Source organism: Eurytemora carolleeae, unplaced genomic scaffold (assembly GCF_000591075.1).
Source record: "Eurytemora carolleeae unplaced genomic scaffold, Eaff_2.0 scaffold30, whole genome shotgun sequence".
NCBI classification, from domain to species: domain Eukaryota; kingdom Metazoa; phylum Arthropoda; class Copepoda; order Calanoida; family Temoridae; genus Eurytemora; species Eurytemora carolleeae.
The window spans coordinates 61,287-75,734 of record NW_019396243.1 but is presented as its reverse complement, the minus strand read 5'-3'; the positions used below and the strand labels follow the sequence as shown (position 1 = coordinate 75,734).

The following is a 14,448-nucleotide window of genomic DNA, read 5'->3' as shown; positions in this document are numbered from 1 at the left end:
TTACAATCCCTTTTTGCCGCTTCTGATTTATCTATACAAAATGTTAGGTTTATTTCACGGCTTCTTTATTTTTTTTTCGGGATAAATAAACCAAAGATTGTGGAACGGTTTAGGTGTTTTATTGCAATCTTTAATCGGTTTCAGAAACAAAATGAAACGAAGAGGCGGTGGAGGCCTTTACGGGAACTTTGTTTCTGCCAATGAAGGGGTGGAGAATAAAGCATATAGGTATGGTAAGGGTATTATGTACACTGTACACTGTGCATTGAATACACGGTACAGTACAGTACAGTACAGTACAGTACAGTATAGTACAGTACAGTACAGTACAGTAAGTTTTAAGAATCCGAATTTGTTGAAGTGAACGTCTACTACCTGAATCCTGTCTGACCGAGGCAATTAATTGGTTTATTTTTTATATATAACATGAGCTGGGAACTCTTGAATAGTTGATATCGGGATTAATGGTTAATCTACTCTTTTTCTTAATCTCAAGATTAAATAATGCTTGTTCCCCTTTCGTTAATCTCCAGAGCTGGAAACTTTAGAATGGTGGATATCAGGATTAATGCTTGATCCACTCTTTTTCTTAATCTCAAGATTAAATAATGCTTGTTCTACTCTTGTTATTAATCTCCAGCTTAATTAACCGATCGTGATTAAGGATATATCATTCCAAAGTTTTCAGCTCTGCATAAAACATGGTTTCTAAAATCGAAATGGATTTGTCGAAAAAATTATCGAAATATGCCTAACGAGTTAAAAACAGAGCAGCCTGTTATTTCGTGTCCACCAAATGCGCTAACAACTTAGTAAGCTCTTTCATTACATACTGTGCATTTAAGGCGCTTCGAGTCCATCTTCTATTTCAATCATGAACATTTTCTCTTTGTATACATTGTGAAAAGAAAAAACAATCGCTGAGTTTATAAATAATAAATTCATGGATTTTCTAACTTTTAAATATCGAATTTTGTTAAAGGCAAATTTTTGAAAATTCGATCATCCATAAACCTCCCCATAGTCACTTGAGGTACTACAAATAATTTGGGCCTGATCGGTTCAGTCGTTTTGACGTCTATTGGATACAAAAATAAAAAGACAGTCAAGCAAAGTATAAGTTCTTTTAATAATATTGAAATGTTAACAAAATGATGTGTTGTGTAAAATTTTAATCTTTGTCATCCGATTAAATCTTATTATACAATCTCGGCCTATTTCGAAATATTTTTTAGCAAAGTATATCAAAATTATATCGCGACCGTCCTATTATATTTCAGAAATTATAATTAATTAAGCTAAGATCCCTCCAAACCTGGATAATACTAGTGAACCAATCGATATTCAGAGTAGCTAAGATTCCTCCGAACCTGGATAATACTAGTAAATCAATCTATATTTAGAGGAGCTGAGATTCCTCCGAACCTAGATAATACTAGTGAACCATTCTTTATTCAGAGGAGCTGAGATTCCTCCGCCTCCGAACCTGGATAGTTCAAGCAGACCCAGGGTTATTCCCAAGATCGGAGGAGTACCTGGAGGAGTTACCAGTGCTCCGTTAGGAACTAACTTAGTCTTGATAAAGAACCGTTCGACTTGGATATTAACTTCCCAGAAATCTTGACTATCCCTTAAATAATCTTTGTTAGAATTAACTAAGTGGGGTGGGGGTGGAGGCGTGATCACAACTAAACCTTGAAGATATTGTAAAATGTGATGTTATTAATTCAAATGCTTTTTGAATGGAAGAATAGAAAATATATTCAATTTCGGGTTAAATCTAGTTCCAAATCGTAACAGAACGAAATTGAGAGAAGGTTGATTAAAAACTGAGTTTTATATTCTATAGTGGTGAGCAAGCAAGGATATTCTACAATGTCATCTATCTCGGACGCTTCTCTTTCTTATTGTAAGTATATCTTGCAAACATTAGCAAAAAGAGTGGGATTTTTTTTCGGGGAGGGGGGGGGTAACGCCAATTATAATCTAGCTTGGTAAAGGACCTAAATTGTCACCTTACAATCTAACTTGTAGATCTTTTATCTTTGTAACCTGATGGCGTATGTCTGATATTTCGAAGGAAGAACTCGGCTAGATCAAAAAGTAAAAGTTTGAAATATCACAGGTTGCACCAATGGGTTACAAAGATATGGGGATTAGAGAATTAGTTCCTTTAATTTTTTTATTAACACTGATAAGAAATTTCTGAATCCAGTTTACTTTAAACATACAGTTACTACTGGTTCAAGCGTATGTGCTGTAAAAGGCACTAAGTTTGTATTTCTACAACCTTAATGTCTCTAGAAGGAATAGGAGGTTAAACAATCGTGACAATGTGCTTAATGTCTCTTGAAGGAATAGGAGGTTAAACAATCTGACAATGTGCTTAATGTCTCTAGAAGGAATAGGAGGTTAAACAATCTGACAATGTGCTTAATGTCCCTTGAAGGAATAGGAGGTTAAACAATCTGACAATGTGTTGAAGCAGTTGCGACTGTTAAGTAGTTAAGCCAGACCTAAAACTAGTTTAGCTTCTTCTCAATCATAAATAAATTCCCATCTGTTTCAGCTCAGTACGGAGTAGCGATAAAGAAAGCCAGGACTGAAGATGAATATTTCAACTCTGATGAGGAGGAGGAGCCAGCAGCTTACCAACCTAAACCTGGCAGTCCGGGAGCAGGAAACCAGGATTGTAAGTATATTTATTTTACAGTTTAAGGGACGGTTATCTTTATCTTACAGTTTAAAGGGACGGTTATCTTTATTTTACAGTTTAAAGGGACGGTTATCTTTATTTTACAGTTTAAAGGGACGGTTATCTTTATTTTACAGTTTAAAGGAACGGTTATCTTTATTTAACAGTTTAAAGGAACGGTTATCTTTATTTTACAGTTTAAAGGAACGGTTATTCTTATTTTACAGTTTAAAGGAACGGTTATCTTTATTTTACAGTTTAAAGGAACGGTTATCTTTATTTTCAGTTTAAAGGGTCACAAATTAAAAGATTTAACTATTAAATAGTTTAGAGGGAACAAACATGTCACAAATTAAAAGATTTAACTATTAAATAGTTTTGAGGGAACAAACAGGTCACAAATTAAAAGATTTAACTATTAAATAGTTTTGAGGGAACAAACAGTTTAGAGGGAACAAACAGGTGACAAATTAAAAGATTTAGCTATTAAATAGTTTAAAGGGAACAAACAGGTCACAAATTAAAAGATTTAGCTATTAAACAGTTTAGAGGGAACAAACAGGTCATAAATTAAAAGATTTAACTATTAAATAGTTTAGAGGGAACAAACAGGTCACAAATTAAAAGATTTAACTATTAAATAGTTTAGAGGGAACAAACATGTCACAAATTAAAAGATTTAACTATTAAATAGTTTAGAGGGAACAAACAGGTCACAAATTAAAAGATTTAACTATTAAATAGTTTAGAGGGAACAAACAGGTCACAAATTAAAAGATTTAACTATTAAATAGTTTTGAGGGAACAAACAGGTCACAAATTAAAAGATTTAACTATTAAATAGTTTAGAGGGAACAAACAGGTCACAAATTATAGTTTTGAGGGAACAAACAGGTCACAAATTAAAAGATTTAACTATTAAATAGTTTAGAGGGAACAAACATGTCACAAATTTTTAGATTTGACTATTAAATAGTTTAGAGTTTAGAGGGAACAAACAGGTCACAAATTAAAAGATTTAGCATTAGTATTCTTATATGTATGCAAAAAAAAATATGGTATTTTGGGTGGAAATAAATCGATGTTTAAGCTGGAAACTTTTGAATTGAAGGTTTCATATCCCACAGTGATTTCAATGGATTTTTGATCAAACCAAGTTTTGACGAATTTGATTTATTCAAGATTGACAATAGTCTAATCTTAATTCGACACGTGACAACTTAATCCATAGTTACTGTTTTTATAAAGAAACCGAAACTGAAAATAATTGGTTTTTGAAGTATAAAACATGACTGCTTTAGTGGATGATGATGATGATCCCCTGGATGCGTATATGAAGGACCTGGAGAAAAATGCAAAGGATAAAGGTAGATAACAAATTTGAAATTAACAAAAAAAAAATCTTGTATAAAATTTTGAAATAAATGATCCTAGTCAGGGGCATAATGAAGGGTTAAGTGTCGGCTGTGGGTCCCAGGGATGGCCCCCCTTTCCTTAAAAATTTATGTTTAAGCTCCTGTGTCTTCTATAAAAAGCAAGACAGTTTGATAAAATAGAAAATATCAGAATCCTGCTTCGACAAATTTCGGTTGTAATTTCAGGGGTAAATGTATTTTTTAACTAATTGTAAAATCGAAAGGCTTTTGTAAGTGTTTTTCGTCTGAAGTCCTCTATGTAGTTTGTTAAATTATTTTGACGCAGTTGGAAAAATATATACCCCTGCGAGTAAAAAACAGATTGCCGACGATCCCGGAGTTAAGAGCAACCTTAATTTAGTTTTTCAGGAGTGAGTGCGGCGGAAAAACCGGTTCTGGGGCGGAAAGAGGAAAAGAAGTTCCCTGAGAAGGATATCGGAGGGCGGAGAGTTCTGAAGACTGGAATGATCGCTAAGAAGCCGATGCAGGATATTAGTAAAGGAGTTCGCCAGGATATTGATGATGAAGATCATGAAGAATCATATTACAGGTGACATGAATAGAGAATACCAGGCATCCGCGCCATCTTTGATTTTAACTTTTAATTTTTGCCCTTTTTTTTGTTAATTCTAAAAAATCGAAATTTCCCCAGGATCATGTGAATTGCCTAAAAAAATGATGGCTCGATCGGTTTAGCCGTTTTGACGCTCAAGATCAACGCTTAAGATTTGTTAATTTTGGTTCAATATTTTTTCAAAAATCAGATGTTTAAAGAATTCTTTTTATTTCAATATTAAAATCTACGAAAATCTAGATGGTTGGAAGAGAATCCGAATGCAGGAACCTCCAAGGACAACGAGGATGAGATATTAATCGATTACGATGCCGACGGAAACCCCATAGCTCCGGAGAAGGATAAAAATGTGGATCCTCTCGCGGCCATCGATCATTCGCTAATTAAATATCATCCCTTTGAAAAGAATTTCTACGAAGAGCATCCTGATATAGCAACACTCAGCAATATTCAAGTTATTGATCTCCAACAGAAACTAAATGTCAAGGTAGAATGGGGTACTTGAGCCCCCCTCCCCCCCCCCACATTATTAATTAATTTGCATGTCGGATGCACAACGGGGCCTACCTTTGTCTAAGCATAAATGACGGAGATGTTCTTGTTTTACGATCGGAAAATTAATCTATTTGAATCCCGTTTTCTTTTTGAGTCATTTTGATTTATGCAGCAGAGACCATGAGGGATATCGACAGGAAAACCCTATTTTTGCTGTCAAACTTTAAAGATGTATTATATATATTCATTCGATTGAAAAATTAACTTTTTCAAAATATTTATAATTTATTTATTAGGTGTCTGGCCCTTCACCGCCGAAACCCGTTACAAGTTTTGCGCATTTCGGGTTCGATGATGTTCTCATGAAATCGATTCGAAAGAGCGAGTTCTCCCAACCGTCTTCGATACAGGCGATGGCGATTCCTACGCTCCTCAGCGGACGTGATGTCATCGGAATAGCGGAAACCGGAAGTGGTAAAACGGCGGCGTTTCTGTGGCCTCTCCTTGTACATGTAATGGATCAACCAGAGTTAAGGTATTTAAAATGCCTTTAGTAAACATCATTGTCTTTTCCTATTACATATTTTATCTCATTAATCTAAAAACAGGTCTTAATGGCAAAATCCGTGAAAATTGCCTCAAATGTTACTTAATGTGTAACATAAAAATTGTCTACTTAACTCTTTTTAAAAGCGGTTTAAAGATATCTACAGCTCAGACAAGCAAGAACCGGAGCCAGAGTTTTAACTTAATGACTTCATAAAACAGATGTAATGATTTCAATATTAGGAAAGGTGAAGGTCCAATAGGGCTAATCCTGGCCCCGACCAGAGAGCTGGCCCTCCAGATATTCTCGGAGGCGAAGAAATACGGCAAAGTTTACAACATCTCTGTAGTCTGCGCTTACGGAGGAGGGAATAAATACGAGCAGGGGAAAAGTTTCGAGGCCGGAGCCGAGATTGCCATCGCTACCCCCGGTCGGATGATTGATATGATCAAGATGAAAGTCACAAACTTTGAACGGGTAACATACTTAGGTGAGACAAGCTTAGATTTTTACCCTTCCGCTAAAATCATTTTCTCCATGTTGTTGTTTTTAACCCCTTATTCTAAATAAATATGTATCTTTGGATTTTTGCTTTACATTTTTTCCCCAGTTCTCGATGAGGCGGATAGAATGTTCGATATGGGATTCGAACCTCAGGTTCGATCCATCTGCAACCACGTTCGACAGGATCGTCAGTGCTCTCTGTTCTCAGCAACATTCAAGAAGAGGATCGAGATATTGGCCCGGGACGTACTCACGGACCCTGTAAAGATTGTTCAAGGAAATATCGGGGTGGCAAGTGAGAATGTTACTCAGCACGTAAAGGTTGGTCAACTTTGAAATGAGGGGGGGGAGGATGTTAAGCTTTGATCTGGTTAAAAATGATAAAAATGTCGTCTGGATTTTCCACTTTGTATCTTTTTCCTCATTTATTGTTAGCGTGAAATAATGCAGTAAGGCGCGAATGTATTGCATTTGTAGCTATTGAATTGTTACATTTTAAAAGAATTATTTCTTTTGTAATTTTTATATTAGATCCGCACAAATCTACAAAAATCCTATCCTTTTACGGCCAGAGTTGCTTTTCCTTTTCAATATTAAAAGGATATTATTCATGGATTCATTAACAATACTTTTTATTTGTATTTTTAAAACACCTTTAAGACCTCACTTCATTCTTGAATTAGTAAATTCGTGTAGGACATCCCGACCAGTCTGATTTGATTTGATATGATATGATATGATATGATATGATGTGACATGACATGACATTACATGACATGACATGACANTTGGTTCTTATATATATGTATGAGACATCTTAGAGATAAAACTGAAATGTTTCTTTCCAATAGATCGGGGAACAATTTATCCCAAGATACAAGATCGAACGCTTTGGATAGATCCATAGCGCATGCATAAACTGGCCGACCAGCTTGATTATAGTAATCAATGATATGATATGACATGATATGATATAGTTTGGTTTGGTTTGGTTTGATTTACACTTATTCCAGATCGTAAATTTTTCTAGTCATGATTCGAAGAAGTTTGGTTACAATATTCAAAATCTTATCAATAATATATTTGTGTAAAGGTTTGTCCGTTAGGAGGATACAAATGGCAGTGGTTGACCAAGTCCTTGGTCAAGTTTATGTCCACGGGGTCCGTCCTTATATTCGTGACGAAGAAGCAGAACAGCGAGGAGCTGGCGCACAATCTCAAGGTCAAGGCAGAGATAGATTGCAGGTCCTATATTTTATCATCTTTATTTCAATTAGTTATTTCTAATTATTGAAAAATAAAACAGATTAAAATTATTCTTGACTGAAATAATGCTTGGTTCTACATTTTAAATGACAATTTTAATGTCGTTTTCTGTACTTCAGATGATCATTAAACTATTAATGTACGGCTGATTTAGCTTTACATACTTGGTTCTACATTTTAAATGACAATTTTAATGTCGTCTTCTATACTTCAGATGATTAAAAGAATCGTAAACTGGAAGGAAACATTTTTCTTTAATTTTAAAAAGAATTGATAAGCTGGTTTTTATATGATCTCAATAAAATCAATATATTATATTAGATGCTGTGTAAGGTTTTCTCAAATGCTTTACATAACATATTCTGCATGATTTTACCTCCAACAATTAAAAACCAGAGAACCCATCTTTTATATTATTTATACGTACATGCTTTAAATCTGCCTTATTCTACCAACAGAAGAATAACAAGAAACTTGTAACGCGATTTACTATGTTAACTCCTACTGTAATGTAATGTAACGTAACTCCTACTACATCCCTTTAAGTGTCCTTGGAGTAATTCAAAAACTAAACTAAACTCATTCTTCTCCAAAAAGAAATTTTTAGATTTAAATTGAAGAATTTGAATATGTTTGATAATCATAAACAATTGTATCTGAGTGAGCCCTTGTTTAGATGCCTACACGGAGACGTGTTCCAGAGTGAGAGGAACGAGATTATCTCCGCCTTCAAGAAGCAGGAGTTCCCTGTCCTAGTTGCTACAGATGTAGCAGCTCGTGGTCTAGATATACCGCACGTTAGGACAGTTGTAAACTTCGATGTTGCCAGGTGACAATATTTTTATAATAAAAAATTTATGTTTAAGAGGGGAAATAAATTTGTGGGTAAAAAGTTGCATCTAATTGGGTGAAAAAGCTTTCCGTTGATATCCAATTTTTTATTTAATTTTCTCCTGAGATAACATTTAATTAGTTTTGAGACTGCCAAAGTACAGGGGACATTTGTTCCAAAACTAACACTTGGCCCATTTCTATCACTCTGTGTTAGAAATGGGCCAAATGTTTGTTTTGGAACTAATATCCCCTGAAGTACTTTCTGTCGATTTCCTATCTCGTCGCTGTTGCGTCAATTATGAATTTTCAAAATGGATGATGTTTCACCGTTTAAGGTTCTATTACACAAACGTTGCACATTTAAAGGGAGTGTTCGCGAAAAATGAAAGGGGGTATAGGCTTAATGCGATAAAAAAGCGCTTTTTATCGCTTCTAATCTTACTTCTATCTGTTGCGTCTATAAGGAGAAAATTGTTAAAGACGTCTCATACCGAATAACGTAGTGTCCATACAAATTGAGAAAATTGCAACATACGACTTAGACCGTAAAAAAATCCATTTAATTTCAAACAAATCATTCAGATATTACAACCTTTAGTCATCGATTATCTTTCGCCACATTTGTATATATTTGATATTTCATACTAGTTTTGATTTTGTTTTTTAAAATAATATTTAGCTTACAACTTGTTTTCGAACATTCTTGGAAAATATGAAAATGTCGCCTTCATTACCAAAAATCCTCGAAACAGGAATAAATGTAACTCTCAGATCGTAACAATTAAAACATATTATGAAAAATCAACTATATATAAATGTGGCGAAAGATAATCGATGACTATAGGTTGTAATATCTGAAAGATTTGTTTGAAATTAAATTGATTTTTTTACGGTCTAAGTCGTATGTTGCAATTTTCTCAATTTGTATGGACACTACGTTCTTCGGTATGAGACGTCTTTAACAATTTTCTCCTTATAGACGCAACAGATAGAAGTAAGATTATTAGCGATCAAAAGCGCTTTTTTATCGCATTAAGCCTATACCCCCTTTCATTTTTCGCGAACACTCCCTTTAACACTAACCATTCTATGATCTTTTGACTTGTGTAATCTTTGAACTCGATTTTTGTAAACAAAATCTTACGCCTTTAAAGGGGAAATAAAAGAAAAAGATAAAATATGATAAATATTTTTTATCAAGCTTTAAAAATACTTAAACTGACTTTTTGTAGGGATATCGACACACATACACACAGAGTAGGACGGACGGGTCGAGCAGGGGTGAAGGGGGACGCATACACACTTATAACAGCCAACGACAAAGAGTTTGCCGGTCACATAGTCAGGTACAGTTTCATCAGGACATGGAAAGCTTTTTGATTTGATAAAACTAAAGAGATTATATTTTGAATTCGCAAGGACATGGAAACTGGAAAGAACTTGATACTCCAATCCAGTACTGGAGTCTTAAGACCATCCCTGCAACTTGTTATTTGATTCGATTTAATAAAGTAAAAATTTCGTTAAAGTTCGAATATTTACTAAATGATGGACTGTTTTTTAAAGATAATATTAATCACTGGCTAAAAGACCCGGCGTTGCCCGTGGAAAAAAAAGAAAATGTTTTTAACAGAAACATATTTATGAATGTCTTTTTTATTACATTAGGATACTTAAAGAGTTTTGTCCTTATTTTCATCGATGGACCCTAAATTTTTTCCTATTTTTTCTATATTTTTTTGGTTTCTATCCGCTGAAATAAATCCCAAACATTATTGATATAATATTTTAGTTCGTAAAAATTTTGGATAAATCAAAACATTCGTTCCGTTATATTAGGTTTGCTATTTTTTGCCTTAGTAACAGGGTAAACAAATTTCCTTCGTGTAACAAAGAAACCTTATGGGAATATTTTTGTTGAATCTTATAAAATTGAGATATTTGAAATTTTATTACAAAATGTCCTTTTCAACACTAGTTGCGGATTTCTACCACTTAAACAAGCAAAAAAATAAGTGCGATTTTCCCTTTCCTAATAAAAAACCGGTGAATTCTGAACTGATTTATTGTTAAAGAAACCTGGAGATGGCGAACCAGGAGGTTCCCAGAGATCTGATGGAGCTGGCGATGCAGGCTCAGTGGTTTAAGAACTCCAGATATAAGAAGGGGAAGGGTAAAGGAGCTGGAGGAACTGGTTTAGGGTTCAGGGACCGGCCTGCTCTGGGATACGAGGGAGACACCAGCAACAGTAAGGTAAAACAAATTGAATTTATCCTTTCTAAACTTCAATCCTTCTGGAAGGCACCTAACATTCACACTTCAAAATCCGCAACTTCCAAATTCATGATTTTATTAATTATCTTCAGTTAATAGTGTGCTATAGTGAGAACCAGAAAACTCTGGAATAAGAAGACGACATTTAAGTAATAATTAAGGGTATTCGATGTGGTTACAGAGCAAATAGTTAGAAAATCAACTTACAACGTGAAATGGATCTGTTTGCGCTGCACACTAGCTGTGTCTCATGTTTTTTGGTCTATTTAAAGTCATGAATTTATTATTATAGTCGTCTTTTTATTCCAGAGTTTTTTGGTTATCATAGTATCTTTAGGAATAATTCCGTAATATTTTGTTTTCTAAACCGATGCAAAGATGGCAAGGTCCAATTCACAACGGTACTCATGAAAGTTTTGTCTGAACAAGTATGAAGTAGATATTCATGTTTATATTATTAAAAGCTGATTATTTTCAAGTTTGTTTTTTCTACAGAAACTTAAGCATTTATTAATTATTAGAATTAAAACTTGAAAGGCTAGAAAACTCACAAAATCCTCGACATTCTTGAGAAAACAGATAATGGTTTAAAGGGTTCTGTTGTGAATCGGACTGTGCCATCTATGCACAAAAGGTCACTTGAAATTCCGCTTACAGTCCCTTTGAGGAATTTAAATAACGTGTCTAATTTGCAACAATTTGCTATTCAGGATGAGACTCCAATATCAGAACAGTTTGCTTATGACAGGAAGAGAAGCGAAGGGTTGGCGCGACCGGGCACTGACCGGCTCGCGGCGGTCAAGATGGCGTACAAAAACCAGTTTATGTCAAACTTCAGAGCCGCGGAGTCATCAGAGGCCGGATATAATCCTAACTCGAGATTAATTGAAGAAAAGAAACCAAGGAAACGACCCTCAAGATGGAGTGATGAATGAGTTCATATTGTTTGTATTAAATTAAAATAAATCAGAAAATTATAGCTCCGTCTTAAATTAGTTTTTAAAAATCCCGATGCGGGATAAAAAGCTGATAAAGTTTACTTTATTTATTTATTTTATTTATTTATTCAAGTAGCAGAATATCAACCAAAAATGTTCAAATTACCGTTTTTATTTTAACACAATATCAAATGCTAAGTTGTCATGTCGAGGGACACCCTTTATGTAAACTGAGTTATATCACTTATCTTCAGCTGGTTCCACTGAGCACGCATTTTACAGATTCTTATTTGGTAACTGATCTCTATTGCCAAGCTAAACGATTACCCTCTAAGCACGAGACTTCAATGACAACCCCAAAAATCCTGATTTCTGAATGGTTCATCAAGTTGTAGCATAGAAATAAGCCAAAAAGAATAAAACAAAAAATTTTAAATTTCTGCTTTGTTATAAAAAATTCAGTAAATTTTATGGAAATAACCTAGATCCGGATCCATTTTTTTCCAGTGCGGATCCAGGATCCGAATCCGGATTAAAATTAAATGGATCCTAAGCACTGCTTTAAATGGTTTATTAAAGATTTGGCTAAAAAAGAAACAGATTACCAGGAACGTAATACAGAGTGCTAAATAGTCGTCTCTGAATTCTTATCCTTTGACCCTAAAGTTGTGAGGGAAAAAAGCAACATTTAAAAAAGATTCTAACAGAAATTTGTATTTTTGGGCTATGCCCGGATTTATCTAAATGGAATGGGTATAAAGCACTTCAGAAAAGAAATCTGATTGCAGAACAATTTTAGGTGTTCTATCTGTCAATTATTCAATTCCTTGTCTGTTTTATAAAAACAATTGGTAACCAATAAAAAGTGAACTAAAAATTCGGTGTTGATGATGCTCCAGGTTTAGGCTTAAGTTCAACATTTTAAAAAACATTTTGGTCTGGGTTGACCATCCTCAGTTCGGACGAAATGATAACAATCAAAATCAACATTAATATCACAAGAAAATAGACAGAAAAAATGGGTTGTCAAATGAAAAAAAGGGAAACCAACTCAGATATGTACAAAAAATGTAAATATTCACTATTTCAGAATGTTTAAAGACAATTTATATCCCTTGAAATTCATTTCTCTCATTAAGATTCATATCAAACTGTTCAAATGTACGTTTAAGTATTAAGTGTGNTGGGGTGGTAGGGGGGTTTAAAAAGGGATATTTAAACATTTAAAAAAATGGAAATATACAAAAAAAATTTTTTTAAATAAATTGATTTACAGTTTTCACTATTAAAAAAAGTTGAATCGATGTCGCCGCTATTTTGGCAATAATTCATCATTACTGCTGTACTCGCTGTACTGGTCACTGGATATACAGTGATATCCATAAAAATGTGGAAAAGAAAGACGACTGTTCAAGTCTAGTTAAAACTTTGAATAGTTCAATGAACAGCAATTGTGCCGTGTACATTGTACAAAGACCCATCTCATTGTATAAGATGGTATTCAAGCTACTGCTAAAACTATTTGCGTTAAAAAATCATCATTTAATCATAAATTTGCCTAAATGTCGTCTTCCTATAAAGTTTTATGAGTGTTAATGTTCACAAGAGCCCTGCAGGAAAAAACTGCAATACATTATTACCCACAATTAAATGTCCAATTTCTTGGACGTTCCAACATAGGTAGAACCATAGTCACACTTTACCAGAGCAGTTTAGATAGATTTATGGCCAATTTCTTATTGATATTACCATACGTACAACTATAGGTCTTATCTATCTATCTAGACTGCTTTGGTAAAGCTTAACCATAGTGTGACCACAGTCTTACCTGTGGTAGAACGTCTAAGAAATTGGCGAACAACCTATAGTTGTGCCTATGGTAACATGAATAAGAAATTGGCCAAAAGAATGAGACATCACAATTATACAGCCTTTTTTCTTTTCTTCTTAGTGTAATCTTCCTTTTTTAGCGAATAATTTACATACAATTTAAAGACTAAGATCACTATAGTTAACTGAGTTATTGGTCCATAATTAAAGCCTCGTTCTTTGTGGACGGAATCTTTAAGATACAGTTGAAGAATACGAAATAACAAATATAATGTATTTGTACAGACTGTAACAATTATCACAGAAAAAATTACATTGGTCAAAATTTTAACAAACGTACAAATATGAGGTACAGGGTGTCCCGTACGAAACATGACAGTGGGTGAATAGTTTTAAATGTATTCTTCCATAATTTGGAAATTCTTTGATACCAAACAGAAAGAAAAAAAACTATAACATGGAATTTTGAAAGTAAAATTTCAAAGTAAAATATATTTGATTAAAAGATTTTTTTAACGAAATAAACTGCAAAAAGTCTTGAATATTTAATATAGCATATGAAAGATGACGTTAAAAACTATTCACCAACTGTCATGTTTCGTGGGACACCCTGTATAAAAATAATATTGTTTTACTACTATAAAAGTATTGTCAGTGTGTCAAAAAAAATTATATTAACTTTAGAAACAAAGCAATGTGATGTCCTAATAATATTATTGAAAAATGGCGTGAACACACAAGTAATAAATTCATATTTTTTATCTTTACTGGTTTACGAGCAGTCGTTAATCAAATGGATTAAACAAATTCTTTAATTCAACACAACTTCTAAGGCATTAAAAATAGCGGAAAACCACATAAATGTTATCTGTAATATCTATTATCTATTATGCAGCTTTCAAGAACAAAATAAAACTAACGGGTGTCATTTAGAAAATACTGAGTGTAGAAAAATGTAAAAATGATACTATTTTAAGACTTGGAAGACTTGCATTCACTTCAGAAATATAAACCATTCCGTTTTTATTCAGAATTCGTGACGAACTTTTTTTAAAGATTGAAAATCTTTGTCAATA

General features: G+C 33.7%; 1 protein-coding gene across 1 annotated transcript; it reads left to right on the top strand.

The window, feature by feature from the left end:
- The first annotated feature begins 61 nt into the window (after nucleotides 1–61).
- LOC111699200 (ATP-dependent RNA helicase DDX42) lies at nucleotides 62–11,583 on the top strand. Its single transcript, XM_023469808.1, has 15 exons — nucleotides 62–228; nucleotides 1,459–1,562; nucleotides 1,850–1,909; nucleotides 2,570–2,692; nucleotides 3,997–4,062; nucleotides 4,480–4,660; nucleotides 4,925–5,171; nucleotides 5,476–5,714; nucleotides 5,969–6,216; nucleotides 6,337–6,551; nucleotides 7,324–7,475; nucleotides 8,173–8,325; nucleotides 9,563–9,676; nucleotides 10,406–10,583; nucleotides 11,315–11,583. The coding sequence occupies exons 1-15, from the start codon at nucleotides 152–154 to the stop codon at nucleotides 11,537–11,539; spliced, it is 2,382 nt and encodes a 793-aa protein (XP_023325576.1). The 5' UTR covers nucleotides 62–151; the 3' UTR covers nucleotides 11,540–11,583.
- Nucleotides 11,584–14,448: the final 2,865 nt, after the last annotated feature.